At 40.8% G+C, this 17,854-nt stretch overlaps 1 protein-coding gene across 3 annotated transcripts in view; it reads left to right on the top strand.

The window, feature by feature from the left end:
• Window positions 1–17,854, top strand: part of LOC125450660 (organic cation/carnitine transporter 2-like) — a 137,114-nt gene that overhangs the window by 80,185 nt on the left and 39,075 nt on the right. For all 3 annotated transcript variants that reach the window (XM_048526680.2, XM_059644844.1, XM_059644845.1), the window contains exons 6-7: window positions 245–345; window positions 15,949–16,163. In XM_048526680.2, coding sequence (XP_048382637.1) covers window positions 245–345; window positions 15,949–16,163 — 316 coding nt within the window. The remainder of the gene's footprint in view (window positions 1–244; window positions 346–15,948; window positions 16,164–17,854) is intronic.

Below are 17,854 nucleotides of genomic sequence, written 5' to 3'. Positions count from 1 at the left end.
TATTCTATGCTCTGTTTTCAGTAGGTTGGGAATAGTTTTATACCCTATTATGGCTACTTTTGTTTATAAATCTTGATGGACATAAGCCAGAATACTGTCAACAGAGATCAATAAAATATCTTCAACACTGTTTGCGATAAAGGGAATGTTTTACTTAAAATGCAGTGCTTCCAATCATCCATGTAACTAGAGCATGTATACTTTGCAAGCATTGAAAATTCATTTTTTTTATGCTTTCTTTTAGCTTCTGAATTCCACAGCTAGGCAAAAACATCCACATAATTTCTTGGATTTGGTTAGAACTTCAAATATACGGAATATCACAATTCTATCTTTCCTTGTGTGGTGAGTAAAGACTCTATCAGCAAAGAGCTCTCACCAAAATATTTAACACTTAAAACTGTGTCAGTTTGTTATACGTATGATCATGGTGTTTTGCAAATTGTATGTGGAGCAATATTTGGGATTTCACATGTCAAGATATGTCAACAGCACATGTTGGGAGTTAGTCACGTTGCAAATTGAGATTCATGATAAGTTAATCACTTAACTGAATGCCTGCTGAACTGTTTGACCTTGGCCACCTTTGCAAGTAGGTGAATTAGTTTACTTGATTTCTTGGCTGTTTGCTGTATAAAGCAAACTAAAGCACAATATATGAAAGATGCAAGGAACCCTGTTTGTCAATTGTTTGCATTAATTTAGTGAAGCAATGCATTCATTTTAAAAAAATTACGATGAGGGAGCAGAATGACTACACATGCAAAGGCAAAACTACAAGAAGCGGGCATGAGTGAAAACATAAACAAATGGCTAGCACATGGAATGAATTGCCTGATCTCTAAATTCCAATGCAACAGTGGACTTCAAAAACAAAAGGGAATTGAATAAATACTCGAAGGTGAAAAACATTGTAGGGATATGGAGGAAGAGTGGGCAAATGGGACTAACTGGGGCTAAATAGCCAGTGCAGTACTGCACTAATTTAAAATGCAGAAACTTGCAATCACAAAGTATATTTTTACAAGGTGTTGATTTGATGCATGATAGCAGACAATGTAAAGAAACATCACAGGGCAGGACAATCTGCTTCTGTAAGTAGCAAGTTTGGAGGTAGAAAGTGCATTTAATAAGGGTTGCAAACACTGCTGCTACCCACCTCCAGTGGAATTACATTCTGGATGGGGAAGGCCCCAGTCAACCTTCCTGCCCCGATGTCAGTTGAGGCTCAAATATATTCAACAACAGACCACTGAAGTGTCTCAGCCTGCCACTACCAGGATTAAACCATCAGCTAGTAGGCTTGTCGCCATGCAGTGTGTCAGTCTGACCCACCTCCGCCTATGCTTCTCACCAACCTGTCCCTCTCTTCCCGTGAGAAATCCCTGTCTCCATCAACCAGTGGACAAAGTCTTGGATCCTCAGTGAGACTGGAGCTCAGAGGATGCTCTTCCAGTAACTTCTAGGCCTCTTCTGTGTTACTGCTGAGCACCAGCCTTTCATGGGCTGGCAGCTCTTACTGAGTGAGAAGTCTAACCCTATCCCCCTTTCCTCCAGGGGTCTGCACTCCATGTGAAGGCCCTACCAGCAAAGTTGCCATTGAGTGATTGGCCTTTGGTTCAGTATGCCTTCTCTGTAACACGGGTCTCTTGCCACCTCAACAAGATCCCAGCCTTAATCATCATCTCTGTAGTAATTCTTTAATCTATAAATTAACTTGCTATTTGAAATGTATCCTGACTTGGCCACAGAAGTCAATAATTGTTGACATATTTAGAATTCTAGATGATGAAAACAACATATTCTAAGTGCTCCTGGTAAGTTTTTGGATTTGTAAGTTTATTGTAAAGAATTTATACTTATGCATTTTCACAAATTTCTAAATATTTTTAGTAGCAATTAATGAAGTCCTGTGGTATCTTGGAAAGTCAATGAGTAAAAATGTTCTTTACAGGCTCAGTTCTGCATTCTTCGAAGTTTGTGATACAATTTCAAAAGGATAGTGGGCACACAAAATGATGAAACAACTTGGAAGACCATAGCACAACTTCTGAAAATAAGGGACATTTGATCATGTTGTCGGGATGAAGAATTTCAAACAAATGAAGGGAGCGTCTGCAAATGGATTTCCAAAAGTGCCGAAGAAACTGGCATGTTTCAAAAATGCCTCAAAACTGTGCAGCTAGCCTCTGACCATCTTCCTAATGGTGTATCAGAGTAATATAGTTACCAGACATTTCAGTACTTTAAGGCAAATCATCCCTGACTAATTTGATAGGGTTCTTTGATGTAAGAACTGAAAAGATTGACCCATGTTGTGCAGTAGATGTTGTGCATCTGGACTTTCACAAGGAATTCAGTGATGTGCCACGCTCAGGCATCATGCATAAACTGGCAACCCAGGGACTGACAGGGGAAGAGATTATATGGATCCAAGATTAGAACAATGAAAAGAAGCAGTTGATGGTAGTGGATGGCTGTTTTTCTGACAGGGAGGTGGCTTTCTGTTGTGATTCTCCAGGGGCATTTTTGGGTCCGTTGTCTCAAATGCCTAGCTTTGTTGGACTGCTAAAGAATACTTATAGTGCCTGCTCAGGTATGGAAAGTATTTGCTTTATTTAAAGAATATCTTAGTGTGGCTTCATCTTACCAAGAGCAGGAAGAAAAATAAACATCATGCAACACTGGATCACTGCTTGTGATGTTGAAAACTGTGTATATTAGCATTCCTCACAGTCTATGTATTACATATTCGTGACATCTCCCTATTGAGTCTTTGTTTCCACTCACTATAATACATCTCCCACAAATCTCTGCCTTATCTTTCTTTTTGAAAAGACAAACAGTGTCACAGTTTCACTAGCCTATCTGAACTTGTTCTCAGTTCCTTTGGAGCAAATTGGGAACTTGAGTCCTCCATGCGGTCTTTCTGAAAGTGATGGCAGAAGAATTGTCAGATTACTTCAGCCCAGCATTCAGGTTGTCATCTGAAATTTTTGATGGACGCATTATCTCTCTTCTTTATGTATTGATGACTGGCCAAACTGTATAAAACATCAGTTCAATGCAGACGCTAGTGTATATATGTGCTGTCATACCATACTAGTTTTATTTGAATGAGGCAGAACTTGGGAAGTAGTGGTTGTTCGATGACTTGTCTTTAATGAACTTGATCGCAAATCCAAACTGGCTCACCTGGTTAGAGGTCTCATAAGTTCTGGGCTCCGTGATATTTGTTATTGTTCCACATATGACTGGAATGGTGTTCATCCCCTTTCTCACTTGCTCAATCATCATCTTGTGCATAAAGCATGAGTCTAAGTGAAAGAGGAAGGAGCTGAGTTCATATAGAGGTTAACTATTTTGGAATGGAGTTTTATTATTGCTCAAAAGTGCAAGATGAAAGTCATTGTGTTCAGCAATGCTTTTACTGTATGCACTGAGAAACCTTTCAGTTTTATCACTGGCGAGAGAGTATCTTGATGTGCTGGCAGCATGAATAAATTGACATGAAGCTATGAACTTTTTGATTAGATTAGATTCCCTACGGTGTGGAAACAGGCCCTTCAGCCCAGTACTCATTAGCAAACTAAGATCCATTATTTGAGATTAAAAAGTCAGGGATTCCATGTGTTGTAAAAATCTCTTTCAATGATATGATCATATACATGGCCCTGCACTTATTGACATCTATCCATCTTGAATAATAGTGTACGACTGTCAAGAATATTGTACCTTCATATTTGATGAGGTCTGTTGCAAGATATGCCCATGGTTTGACAGAATGGAAGCTGATAGCAACAGTTCTCTTGTTCCCTGAGGATAACTAGCTTGAGTAGTACAGCAACTTTAATTTTGCATTCGGGGTACCTGAAGTCCTCATTTTAAGTTTCCTCCTTAAAAGATTTTTCACTTTAAAGTTGTTTCTTTTTATATCTTCTCTCCTCATTTAAATTACCATTCCCCATTTTAATATTTCTTGTTTGCTGGTCGCCTCAGGTAGCATTATAATTTGCATCATTGCACCTCGTACATCATCACATGAGTCACATCAATATATTAACAGCAAGGACTCCTGATTGTGCTGTTAGAGTTGGTGTTATTGTGTCTGCACCCTGCAAAGATTTTTTTTCAAAAACAGTTCTCTGCTCTGGTACCGAAGTAAACTTTGTTTCTAACTTTTCTTGGCTATTTGTACTTGTACTAATAGAGGAGTTGCTGTGGACTTAGTTTTTCCAAGGAGAATTCTATTTTCTATTCCATAATAATTGAACAGTACATTCACAATAATATAGGAATTTGTACTGTATCTTACTATACTGTAAACTTCTTTGAAGACTTCTATGTGAGCAAAAAGACTGTTTTCTTCACTGAAACTTTTCTTGTTTCCTTTTGCAAATTATTTCAGGTGCATATGTTAGGTAGAGTATTTAAACTTTTGCATTGATTTTTCCAGGCAAAAAATGTCCTCAGGAACTTAACTCATGTTTCAATATTGTTTCCATGGGCACCAGGATTCACTTAAAGATCATTTCACTTAAAGTCATGATTTTCAGGAATATAACCCCGACTTTAAGTGGGGACACTCAGTGGCTGCCAAAAGCCATTATTTATATATAGCTTCATATAGATTGAGCTGTTCCCCAATTTTGCTGAGCTGTCATCCAACAATTCAACATTTCAACAAATTTTCGGCAGTGTAAGGCTTAAACAGCTTCTGAGAAATCCATTACATGCTTTGACAATCCCTGAGTATCACGTTTCAGTCTATCATGGATGTAATAACTCTTTGCTTCACCGTAGAGTCAGTTTCCTTGCTTATCTATGTCAAGAATGGATGGCAAACCTTTCTAGATATAAACAGGCTAAATTTCAGGATATAGAAGTGAAATGATTTGCTTATTACAGCTACCCTAATCCTGTGGGAAACTGGGAAGATTCAGCTGGGAAGCTTTTAGCCACGATCTTGTCAGCTTTCCGCCACGATCTTCTCAGCTTTCCAGTTCCTCTATTCTACAAATCAGTCCGTGTAGGATTTCCTGCATAAAAATGAACAACACTGGTTTAGGATCACTTCTAAAGCTTCAGTGACTTTTTTCTCTCTCTCCTGGCCCATGTAATTGTTTGTTTGTTGGCTGAAGAGAACTTTACACCAAACTTCATTTAGTATCAGAAAGAATTAAAAGTGCTGCAGCTGAGTTTAAATTAAAATACATCTCGTTGTCCACCTACTAAGATATCAGCACTCCAATAGCATCTTATTCATTCTTTGATCCCACCAAGGAAAGACATCTCCAAAATATTCTTTATTTCCTGGATCTTGGTATTTTTTTGAGGACTTCATTTTTGGCTTAATCCCTACAAGTTTCTTCCTGTGACACAGCTTGGAAGTGACCATTCTTTTTGTGAAAATTGCAGTTGTTTTCTTTCTCAGAATCATAGAATTTTACAGAAGAAGGCCATTCAACCCATCATGGCTGTACCAGCTCCTGAAAAAGTTACCGAGCTAGTTCCGTTCTCCAGCCCTACCTCTGTAGCCCTCTTTATTCATCACTTTGAAATATATATCCAGCTTCATTCCGGAAGCGGCCTACGGAATCTGTCTCCACACTGTCTCAGGCACCACATTCCAAATTCGTACAACTCTCTGAACAAAGAAGTTTCTCCTCATCTCAATCCTAGCTCTCTTGCTGACAATCTCAAAATTGTGACCTTCAAAAAGTCGAAATATCCTTCTTTACCCTGTCAAAACTGTTAATAATTTTGAACCTCACTTGACCTTGTGTGCTCTAAGGAGAATAAGCCCAAATTCCCTAATCTCTTTTATCTAAAATCCCTCATTTGTGGTATCATTCTTTTGCACTCTATTCAGGGTTTAACATTCTTCCTTAAATAAGGTGCCCAGAACTGAACACAGTATTCCAAATGTGGTCTGATAAATGATTTGTAAAGGTGGACCATCACTTCCTTGCTTTTATATTCTATGTCTCTATTTATAAACTCAAGGATCCTATTATAAGCCTTCTTAATAACTGTTGCAATTTGCCTGGCCACCTTCAGGGAATTATGCAGGTGAACCCCAAGATGCCTCTGCTCCTGTACTCCCCTCAAAGTTGTATCATTAGCCTGTATTGTCTCCGTGTTTCATCTGCCAACATGCATTTCTTCACAATCCTCTAGATTGAATTTCATCTGCCAGGTATCTGCCACTTTGGCCAACTTATCAATGTCCTACTGAAGTTGGTCAGCATCAATTTCAAATTCATTATGCTCCACAGCTTTGTATCATCTGAAAATGTAGAGATTTTACCCTCAACACCTATCTCCATATCAATTATATAAATCAGAAAATGCAAGGGTCCTAACACTAATCCTTGGAGAACACCACTTTCAACACGTCTCCATCTGAGAAATGCCCATCTATACATTACCTCAGTTTCCTATCTTTTAGCCAATTTCTATTCCACGCTACCAAGCACCCATTAATCACAAATATTGCTAATTTACTAACTAACTTGCAATGTGGCACTGTAGCAAATGCTTTCTGAAAGTCCAAATATACAATGTCCAGAGCACAACCATTGCCCACTGCCTGTCTCACCTCATCAAACAACTCAAAATATTTGCAAGACATGGTCTACTGTTGACAAAGCCATGTCGACTGACTAATATTAACTTATTTTTCGCTAAGAGTATATTTATCTTATCCTGCATCATGGCCTTCACCAGTTATTCCACTATTGACATCAAGCTGACAGGTTTATAGTTTCCTGGGTTATCATTTGCCCCTTTCATAGAAAAAGTGTCATATTTATAATCCTCTGCTGTCCCAGGACTAATCCTGTGTTCAGAGGAGCCCGGAAAATGTCTATCAATAGCTCTGCAATTTGCTCATTTACCTCTCTCAGCAATCTAGAATGCATCCTATCTGGGTTTTCTGAATTTTCTACCTCAAGAGCTAGCAGCCTTTTTAGCACCTTTTCTTTATCTACCACTCTACTCCTCAGCTGCTCAACACTTGCATTTCAACTAGTCTTTCTTGTCCACTCACATTTCAACGAGTCTTCCTTTTGTATGAAGCTGCAAGAGAAAGCTATCACTTTCTGCATTTTGGGTCTCACAGGAATATCACAGAGTCAGAATTGTTCCTTAGTTAATGCCACCAATAATAGTTGAATGGTGAAATGGGCATGAACATTGAATGGAGTTTAATCCAGCAGTTAGGTAGGGTTTGGTTAGCTCAGTTGGATGGGCAGTTGGTTTGTGATGCAGAGTGATAACAACAGTATTGGTTCAACTCCTGCACTGGCTCAGGTTACCATGAAGATTCTCCTTCTCAACCTCACCCCTTGCCTGAGATATAGAACATAGAAAAGTACAGCACAGTACAGGCCCTTCGGCCCACAATGTTGTGCCGTGGAATAATCCTAATCCAAAAATAAAATAACCTACCCTACATTCTCCTCAATTCACTGCTGTCCATGTGCATGCCCAGCAGCCGCTTAAATGTCACTAATGACTCCGCTTCCATGACTTCCACTGGTAAACTATTCCATGCGCTCACAACTCTCTGCGTGAAGAACCTCCCTCTGACGCCTCCTCTATACCTTCTTCCTAACACCTTAAAACTATGACCCCTGGTGGCAGTCAATCCTTCCCTGGGGAAAAGTCTCTGGCTAGCGACTCTATCCATCCTGTCATCACCTTGTACACCTCGATCAGGTCACCTCTCTTCCTCCTTCTCTCCAGAGAGAAAAGTCCGAGCTCAGTCTACCTCTCCTCATAAGATAAGCCCTCCAGTCCAGGCAGCATCCTGGTTAACCTCCTTTGCACCCTCTCCAAAGCCTCCACATCTTTCCTATAATAGGGCAACCAGAACCGGACACAATATTCCAAGTGTGGTCTCACCAGGGTTTTGTAGAGCTGCAGCAAAGCTCTAAATGAGACTCATTCAGTTTAGGAAACCCGGTTGACGTGGACTCTCCGACATAAAGAAATTGAATACAAAACCAAAGAAACCCTGCACGAACTTCATAACTCAACCGCTTAGGCTTCAGATGAAGTGTTATTTTACCCATCACATTTCAGGAAAGAAAGATTTGAGTAGAATGAAAGGTGAAATAGAAGAATTGATCGTAAATTGACCATGAGCCCCAGGTAGTCTAGTTTTCATTGAGGGTGGGGCTGATGTTACCAGGAGTCAGGATTACCATTCCCAGAAAGGTACACAGGCAGTCACAGGGGCAGTCGGGTGTGAATGTGGGCTCTGTGAAAGGCCTGCCTTGATGGGTCAATAATGTCAACACAATATCATTTTCCCTTATCTCCTCCATGCCGACTCACCCATTATCCACCATGGGTAGATCCAAGCACCCAATTTGAGAAGAAATAAAACATGGATGTAAGTTTGCTTGCTGAGCTGGAAGGTTCGTTTTCAGACGTTTCGTCACCATTCTAGGTAACATCATCAGTGAGCCTCCGGTGAAGCGCTGGTGTTATGTCCCACTTTCTAAAATTAAACACATAAATAGAAAGCGGGACATAACACCAGGCAATTCTGCACTAAGCACTCTGACACCATCTTGCCTAAGCTGATGAACCTCTAAAGAAGATTATTATTACTCCATACTGCATGACACAGCAGGCTCACTGGTCAAAATGGCTACTTCTGCTCCTATTTCTTGTGGTCTTATTGTCTATTCAGATAGTATTATTTTAGCTTTAAATGTTTCAGAAGATTGTAATATTTTCCTATCCAGTTGTCAATTGCTCCTTAGGCAGGAAAGTGGAGTTGACACCAAGATGAGAACAGCCATGATTGTACTAAATGGTGGAGCAGGTTTGGGGAGCTAAATTGCCTATTCCTGCTCTTTGTTCTTATGTTCTTGTGTTCTTAATGATAACACAGCAAACAGTCAGTATCCTTATAAATTTGTTACCACACACTAACTTGTGGGCACTTATTTTGAAAAGAATAAAGATTATACGGAGGTAACCAGGCTCTACTTTATACCATAAGGCAGAATTAATCAACCCAAGTGCCACAAATGGTTGAATTGCTTTCAAACTATACTCATAATACTTTCTTTTCCTGCTCCCCCCACCCCCACAATCTACTTAGAGATGTTTATTGTTAGAATTCCAATCTCACATCAAACTTTATGCAATAAATACAACTAGTCCCATCAATGGTCAATGTTACCCAGCTAATGATCAACTCTACCCTAGGATACTGTGGAATGTCTCAAATGCATCACCCAAGATCAACACCATTCCATCCTCCCATTACCAGAATAATCTTGGAGTTGTGTTGAATTGAAAGAGATACCAGCACTTGTCATTCCCAGCGAAGGTTGTTCTGAGCTGATTATCGGTCTATGGAGTCACTTGGAAGAATAGAGTTATTTGGAAGTGTGTATGTAGATACCAATTGTTCATGGATAAATGAGTGTCTGTCTTGATATCAGGTGGCTACATAATGTCCAGAAGGCAGTGACAGATTGAGCCTCTGTGTTTACTCATCACATCAGCCATGTTGTCTGCGAGGTGAACAAATTTCCATTGGTTATCTGGCAAAACGCCAACTACCTTGCCGTTATTAAACTATAGCACTGCAGATGCTTTAGTTAGTGGCGTTATTGTAGTAATGCAGAGTCACTGCTTGCTGCTTTCACTGTATTCTACCCAAGTTCTGATAACATTTTTCATTAGTAAAAGCAGGCAGTCTGATCAGACGCCAAAGATCGGGTCCCATGGACAAAACATATATGGAGTGGCACCCTTCAATCCCTGAGACCGAGACAAGCATAGCAGTCTGTAGCCTTTTACCTTCCCCACATGGAACAGAGGAGACATCTAATGCCAATTAACAGACTCTTTGGATCTGACTACTGCCTTTTGTGTTTCTGATGGGAGCTTCTACTGCTCTCAATGGACTTTTTACGCAGAATCCTTAGGGAAGCCTTTGAATACTCCCAGAATGTTGCCATATTTTAGTGGTGGGATTGACTGATATATGGAGTGTAATTTATTGGACAGTGAAAATTGCTTGGAAAACTCATCAGATTCAAGTTCCAATTCAATTTAATATTTTTCCCATCATCAATATATTGAAGCTGAAAGCAAGTTAGTTATATCGCACCATTTTGGTAATTGGCTATACTTTTGAGGGTGAGAGCTGGGTCATAGTGGAGAGAACAATGGGTTAGGGGTAAAATTAGGCATGTGATGTTCTCCGCCAGTCTGTCTCTCTAAAGCATATTTCTAAAGGCAAGTATCTATTCTTCTGTCTTGCCCTGCCCCTTTTCCTTTCTTAATACTATTTCTGAAGATTAAGATAAACCAAAAGCTCTAACTGTCATGTCATTGGGAGAATTTAATGCCCTCCCTCTAGTAACTTTGGTGGCTGGAACATTTAATCAAGTGAAAGAGGGGCAGATGAGGATGCTGATGTAAGATTTAGACTTAAAGGTGGTCCTCTTAATTATTAGTCTGATCGAAAGATGATGATGCTCTGTATTTTATTGCCAAATGTGAATTATTTACACAAGGAGCTTGAGACTTGTCTGTCTTCATTCATGGCTAGACAATAAGCTCTTACTGTGTGATCTCTGACATCATCACAATGGGTGTTGTTACTCATACTCTTTCCAACACTGCTCTTGTATCTCCATCCCAATTACATATGGAGCAGCTGTGCTATTGGATGTCCTTGTCACACTGCTGCCACTTGGGGTGAAAAGTTACAGGCAATACAGAGCTCTCAACTGGTTCACAGGCAGGCGAAAGTCCCTTTACTTCTATTAAATAATTTATGTTATATCTGTCTATTTAGTCTCCAGCAATGACTTTCATCCTGCTCTTTTGTAAGGATTTACATGCAGGCAGGTTAATCGCTCATAATTATCATTGAGTTTCCATCAGCTGCCATTTTAAATACAGTGTTTCCAGTTGGCAAGCATATCCTCCAGAGATGTGTGAATTGGGTGCCATCTCAATACAATTTTAATTCAAAATCAAGTCTCACTCAGTGCCCAATTGACCAGTAAAATGTGGCAGGATTGAGAGTGGTACCATTGAAACTGTGTTCAAAGGTCAACTTATACATAGGCGACTGTTTCATAAGGATGTGTGTGTTGTTTTGATTGCCAGGAGAGTTTACAGCTTCTCGATTGCTTGCTTCTAACATTTGTTGCCTTGATGATACTCAGTAAGGTCTATCTGCTTATCATGGGTGCTATTGTTGCTAGGTTCATTTGGATGGACGAACTGTTGGAGGAAGAGGAGTATGCCAACTAGCCTCGACCACCAGCATGTGCAGAAGTTGGGCCGAAGACAGCAGGTGAGGGGCACTGCTCATTGGAGGCCATACCCCACCACAGAGGGTACACAGGGCAAGAGTTACTTTCTTGGATTTATCTGGTGTGCAGTTCATCAGGTGGCTGAACTTCATCCGGCTGCTCTTAACTTCTATGTCAACGGTTCCTCCCAGTCCGCCCGGAGGATATCTCCCACCATCGCCCAGTGCACATCAGTATTAAGAAGGTTTGCCTGGTCTAACAATGCATCACTCTCCCCATTGGTACCAACACACAAAGGAGATGGCTTGGAGATTTGCAGCATTGGCTGGATTCTCTTTCATCCAAGCTGTTAGTGACTATATGGGTGTGTTGCAGATACAACACCAGGATATTAGCCAGCAGGATTTGAGAAAATTTAAGATTACTACCCACAACAATGCCACCTAGTCTTGAATGTTAGCAACAGGACCTCAATATAACCTTGGTTCAAACATGGACAAAACAGCTGAATTCCAGAGGTGAGGTGAGAGTGACAGCCCTTGATATCAAGGCTGCATTGAATTGACTGTGGCATTAAGGAGCCCTGGCAAAACTGGAATCAATGGGTATCGGGGCCAAGCTCTCCAGTGATTACAGTCATACCTGATACATAGGAAGATGGTCATGGTTGTTGGCAATCAGTCACCTCAGCTCCAGGACATCTCTGCAGGAGTTCCTCAGGGTAGTGTCCTTGGCCCAACCATCTTCAGCTGCTTCTTCAATGACCTTCTCTCCATCATAAGGTCATAAATGGGGATGTTCGCCAATGATTGCACAATGTTCAGCACCAAACACAACTCCTTAGATACTGAAGCAGTCCATGTTCAAACATGACAAGATCTGGACAATATCCAGGCTTGAGCTGATAAGTGGCAAGTAACATTCACGCCACAGGAATACCAGGCTGTGACTTCACCAATAAGAGACAATCTGACCAACACCCTTTGACATTCAAAAGTGTCACCATCACTGAATTCACCACTATCAACATCCTCAGGGTTATCATTGACCAGAAACTCAACTGGACTTGCTACTTAAAACAGTGCAGGTCAGAGCCTGGGAATACTGTGGCCAATAACTCCTCACTCCCTAAAGCCTGTCCACCATCTACAAGGCACAAGGCAGGAGTCTGATGGAATACTCCCCACTTGCCTGGATGAGTGCAGCCCCAACAAACTCAAGAAGCTTGACACCATCCAGGACAAAGCAGCCTGCTTGATTGGCCCTACATCCAAAAGCATCCACTCCCTCCACCACCAATGCTTGGTAGCAGCAGTGTGTACTGTCTACAAGATGCACTGCAGAAATTCATTAAAGATCCTCAGATAGCACCTTCCAAATCCACGACTACTTCCATCTGGAAGGACAAAGGCAGCAGATACATGGGAACACCGCCACCTGCAAATTCCCCTCCAAGCCATTCACCATCCTGATATGGAAATATATTGCCTCCTTCACTGTCACTGGGTCAATATTCTGAAATTCCCTTCCTAATTGCATTGTGAGTCAACCCACAGCAGGTGGACTTCAGTGGTTCATGAAGGCAGCTCATCACCACCTTCTGAAGGGCAACTAGGGATGGGCAATAAATGCTGGCCAGCCAGTGATGGCCCACATCCCACAAAAAAAAACAAGTTTGTGCAACCATACCTGATGATTTATTCTGCAAGACTCAATCATAGCCCACAATCCCAATATTCATTCCTCCCACCACTGTGGCTGTTGATGTATATGGGATAATCTCTACTTATATAAGTCATAGTATTGCGCTCTTTCCCACTCTACCCCACCCCCCACCCCCACAGCCTGACTAAGCCTGAGCAGGGTAGGAGGATGAGCTTATGTGAAGGGTTGCCAAACTAGAGATGCAGGAGTCTGAAGCTCTCTGCAATGTGTCCCACAGACAGCTTCCCACAACTGTGCTGCATTCTGTACAACATTTACCATGCAGAAAGACCTGTTTTCTAAAGAGACAAAGCAACATCCTCATTTGATGGGGAACAAAAAGACACAGCAGATGATTGTGGGTCACCTGTCATCAGCAACAGAGTAACAAAGACATTTGAACAAGTATGATCTGGCAAACGAAAGTCAGCGTGGATTTAAAATGAGATAGCAGGAACTTCAGATGTTGGAGAATCTGAGATAACAAGGTGTAGAGCTGGATGAACACAGCAGGCCAAGCAGCATCAGAGGAGCAGGAAGGCTGATGTTTCGGGCCTTGACCCTCCTTCAGGCTCTTCTGAAGAAGGGTCCAGGCCCGAAACATCAGCCTTCCTGCTCCTCTGAAGCTGCTTGGCCTGCTGTGTTTATCCAGCTCTACACCTTGTTACCTCATGGATTTGAGATGGCTAGGTCATGCCTGACTAATCTCAATGGATATTCTAGAGGAGGTCACTGACATGACGGATGGTATCAGGATGGACTTCCTGAGGAATGTGATGTAGTTCTCTATCAAAAATAAAAATGAATAAAACTAAAACCTGGAGCTAACCCAGTTACATGGTTTAGGAGGTTAGAAGACGGTCAATAAAGCTAAAGGGATTTTGCTTAACCAGCAGGATGTGACAAGTAATATTTTCTAAAAATTTGTACTGTCTTTTCTTGCCATATATATCAGAAGCTTGACTGAAAGATTGCAGGACTGTAATTCCAAGTTTGTAGCTATCTTACAGCAATATCAATGCAAGAGTTGACATCAACTTCAACCTGCTTTAAGAGGTTCAAAAATAGGCCTCCTGGGCCATCAGTAACTAGATAACAAAACTGGGTTTTCCTTTTGGGATCAATACATAATCCGTCAATCAAATTGAAATGAGGCTCATCAATTAAAATCATAAGGCCTCATATGAGCAACATAATGTGGGCTTGTCACTTGCCCCTCTCCCCTGTCATCACATTTACTCTGCCTCTCACTGTCTCTGTCACACATGCAGCCAACCAGGCACTTGCAAGGAAATTTTGACAATCTTCTGCCATGTCTTCAACATAACATCAGCAGAAGCAAAAACTGAAGTTGCTGGAAAAGCTCAGCAGATCTGGCAGCATCTGTGAAGAAAAAAAATCAGAGTTAACTTTTCGCGTCGGGTGACCCTTCCTCAGATTAGCAGAAGGACCAGAGTGATGTTGTGAATGGGAGATTATTGCCATTCCTTGGCATGTCTGATGTTGTAGTTGGAGATTTAGAGAAGCTGCTCAGGCACATTACCCCTTCTGTTATGAAAACAAACTTTATAAACTTTATCTGAATAAAGATTCTGAAAAGTGTCTTCTAGTTCTTCAAATCATTTGAAACCATCTGAGCAGAACTTTCTAGAATTTTGAGAATTCTAGCAATTTGACTGACTGTATCTGTATAGTTGAGTGCATAATCATACTGCAGGTTTTCAGTTAATATGATTCCAGCTATGAAGAAAACATGAAATGAAAATGTAATAAACACTTTAAAACATACTGAAATCCAATTCATTCATTTTGTTGTGTCACCGTCCAATTTAACTGTTGTTAATATTAACACAGCATTTCATCGCCTTGTCAGTCATTCCAGGGCTTTTACGTTCACTTAACCTACCTGAAATGTCATCCAATTACTGATTAATTTATATTAGATCAATTTCAGCTTTTACTTATCTTGTGCCTCAAAGCATTGGAGCTAACTTTAACTTAAAGTTATTACACTTTAGTATTATACTTTTTTTCTGCCACAATTAGTATCTTACATTTGTGTAAATTTGGTGTAAATCAGCTACACTCAACATTTATAACAAAATACAGCAGAGGAAAACTCCCTTTTCATGATGAAGATCACGCTCAACTTCACCCTGCAAATAACTCGTGTGTCTGTGCCTATCACCACCCTGCTACTGGTTAAAATCTTTGGACATATTACGGTCACTTTCAAGGTGGAAGCTCCCAATTTTTCCAGTGGTGGTTTAATGACTCACAATCCTGCCTTAACATAAACCCCATTGATAACATTAATTCCTTCCCGCTTACCTAAAACAGATGTCAATACCTTTTTTACCCTTTTATGTTTGTGAAACTTTGCTCTGCGTGAATCAGGTCCTACATTTCACAGAATTGATAATTGGCTGAAAGGTACTTTGAGCTGTCTTGAGGTTGTGAAATACTGCTGTGTAAAATCAGGCAGTACTTGACTTACCTCTGCAATCTTATTCAGCCCTCTGTCCCCACTTTGACACATTGTGGGCCATGCTCATTAAATCAAATTTAGGAGAAATGTCCCTTCTATTCTATGCTGTTCCATCCTGTTATGTGAAGTTTATATGACGATCCTAGTCCTTCTCAACCATTGATGGCAAATTATTCAACTTTCATAACCTACATTCTCATTCTTAGTTCTCCAGCTTCATATGACTTGACCCGTCTTCTATAAGCAAATTAGCCCCTTTGACTGTACTTTTAGTCCCTTTTCCAATACTGAATCTTCTCCAAGATGAGGTGCTGTGAAATATTAATTTCTACAACATTACGGCATTGTAGCAGCGCGAGTTGTCTTATGAATTTCTAACAGTGGCCTGCGGACGGTTTCTAGACAAATGTTTATGCAAGGTGGAAATGCTTTAATTTCTTCTCAATTTCTTTGTAGGATGACTACCTCCATTGGGTACTTTGTTTTAACGCTGGGAACCTCCAACATGCACGGTGATCCTTATCTCAACTGTTTTATTTCTGCAATCAGTGAAATTGTAGCATACACAGCTGCATGGTGGATGGTGAAGCATGCACCTCGACGACTTGCGACTGCTACCATGCTGATCCTTGGTGGTGTCATTCTGCTCTTCATTCAATTTATTCCTCCGTGTAAGAGCTTTACAGCATGCTACCACTTCATGTTTGTTTTAAATGTCTTTGGTTCTCCCCTTCACTGTTTTTCCAGGTGACATTTTTGTTTGCTTTCCTGTTAAAGTTGGATTGTTTGAAGTTTAAAGAAAAGAAAATTAATGTCGAAAGATCACCTAATGGGAGAATCCTAACCGCACCACTCATTGTGTCACCAACACTTTCATTCAGAAAAGTCAGTCCCTAGTGTGTGAGAGGCGTATTGGCGATATCATAAAATATGAAATGCGCGCTCTTTAAAATTTCTCCATTACAGCATTTCTGGAGGTCCCTGATTTACAAATGTCCGAATTCTGAATGCTCGTACTTGAGAATGTGATCCCATACAGAGGTGTAGTGTTAAATATCCAACTATACTTATCAGTGATAGTAGGAACTGCAGATGCTGGATGGCAAGCTGTAGAGCTGGAGGAACACAGCAGGCCAAGCAGCATCAGAGGAGCAGGAAGGCTGACATCTTGGTCCACGACCCTTCTTCAGAAATGTACTTATCAGCAGCTATTTTATGCTGTTCAGTATTGCATTCTGACTTGGGTTTAAATCGACTTATGGACCCAGGAACGGAACCTGTTTGCCATGCAGGGACTGCCTGTATTTTCATTTTGAATGATTCCAAAGCATTAACATTCACTTCAATTACCCCTTACCTGTCCCTTAGGATCACAGCTTATGGTCATGTTCAAGTTTTATTTCCTTTTCACACTATTCAGAATGATTGACCGCATGAAGTTTCTTTATTCTTTATACAGGCATAGAGTCATATAGCACCCTTTGGCCCAAGTCATCTGTGCCAATCAGGTTTCCTGAAATAAACCTGCATTTGTCTGCATTTGGCCCATATCACTCTTAAACCTTTCCTATCCATGTATCTGTCCAAATGTCTTTTAAATGTTGTAATTATACTCACCTCTACCACTTCCTCTGGCAAGTTGGACCATACATGCACCACCCACTGAGTGAAAAAGTTGCCCCCGAGGTCCCTCTTCAATCTTTCCTCTCTCACCTTAAACCTATGCCCACTAGTTTGGAATTCCCCCACATTAAGAAAAGCTTTGCTATTCACCTTATCTATGCCCCTCATGGTTTTATAAGCCTCTGTAGGGTTATCCCTCAACCTCCTATTCTCCAAGGAGAAAAGTCCTAACCTATCCAGCCTCTCCTTATAACTCAAATTCTCTGGTCCTGGCAACATCCTAGTAATTTTTAAAAAATATACTTCAATAGCTAAAAAGAATGGAGGACTTCCTTTTCATTTTGATAGGAGAGCATTCAATTGCCAGACTCATAGTACGAGGGGCATGGTGAAAGAAGCTAAGTAGCTGTCTCTCTAGAGTTAACTTGGCAGTTTCCAGCTTCATTGACCTGCAATAATCTGCTGTGGTGTCAGCGCAGCCCTAGTTTCAATATTCAAGTGACAGACATTCCATCCGCAAACTTTGGTTCCTAATACACAGGGGCAGAGGGAGATGGACTTTACAGCATGCTACCACTTCATGTTTGTTTTAAATGTCTTTGGTTCTCTGCTTCACTCTTTTGAGGCTGCAGTAGTTATCCAGATACGCAGGTTAATGTTCAGGGGACATGGGCTCAAATCCCACCACAGCAACAGTGAGATTTTAAATCCATCTGAAAAATCTAGAATTGAAAATGGG

Source organism: Stegostoma tigrinum, chromosome 3 (assembly GCF_030684315.1).
Source record: "Stegostoma tigrinum isolate sSteTig4 chromosome 3, sSteTig4.hap1, whole genome shotgun sequence".
Classification (NCBI taxonomy): domain Eukaryota; kingdom Metazoa; phylum Chordata; class Chondrichthyes; order Orectolobiformes; family Stegostomatidae; genus Stegostoma; species Stegostoma tigrinum.
The sequence above is the reverse complement of the archived record's forward strand: the minus strand, read 5'-3'. Positions and strand labels throughout refer to the sequence as shown.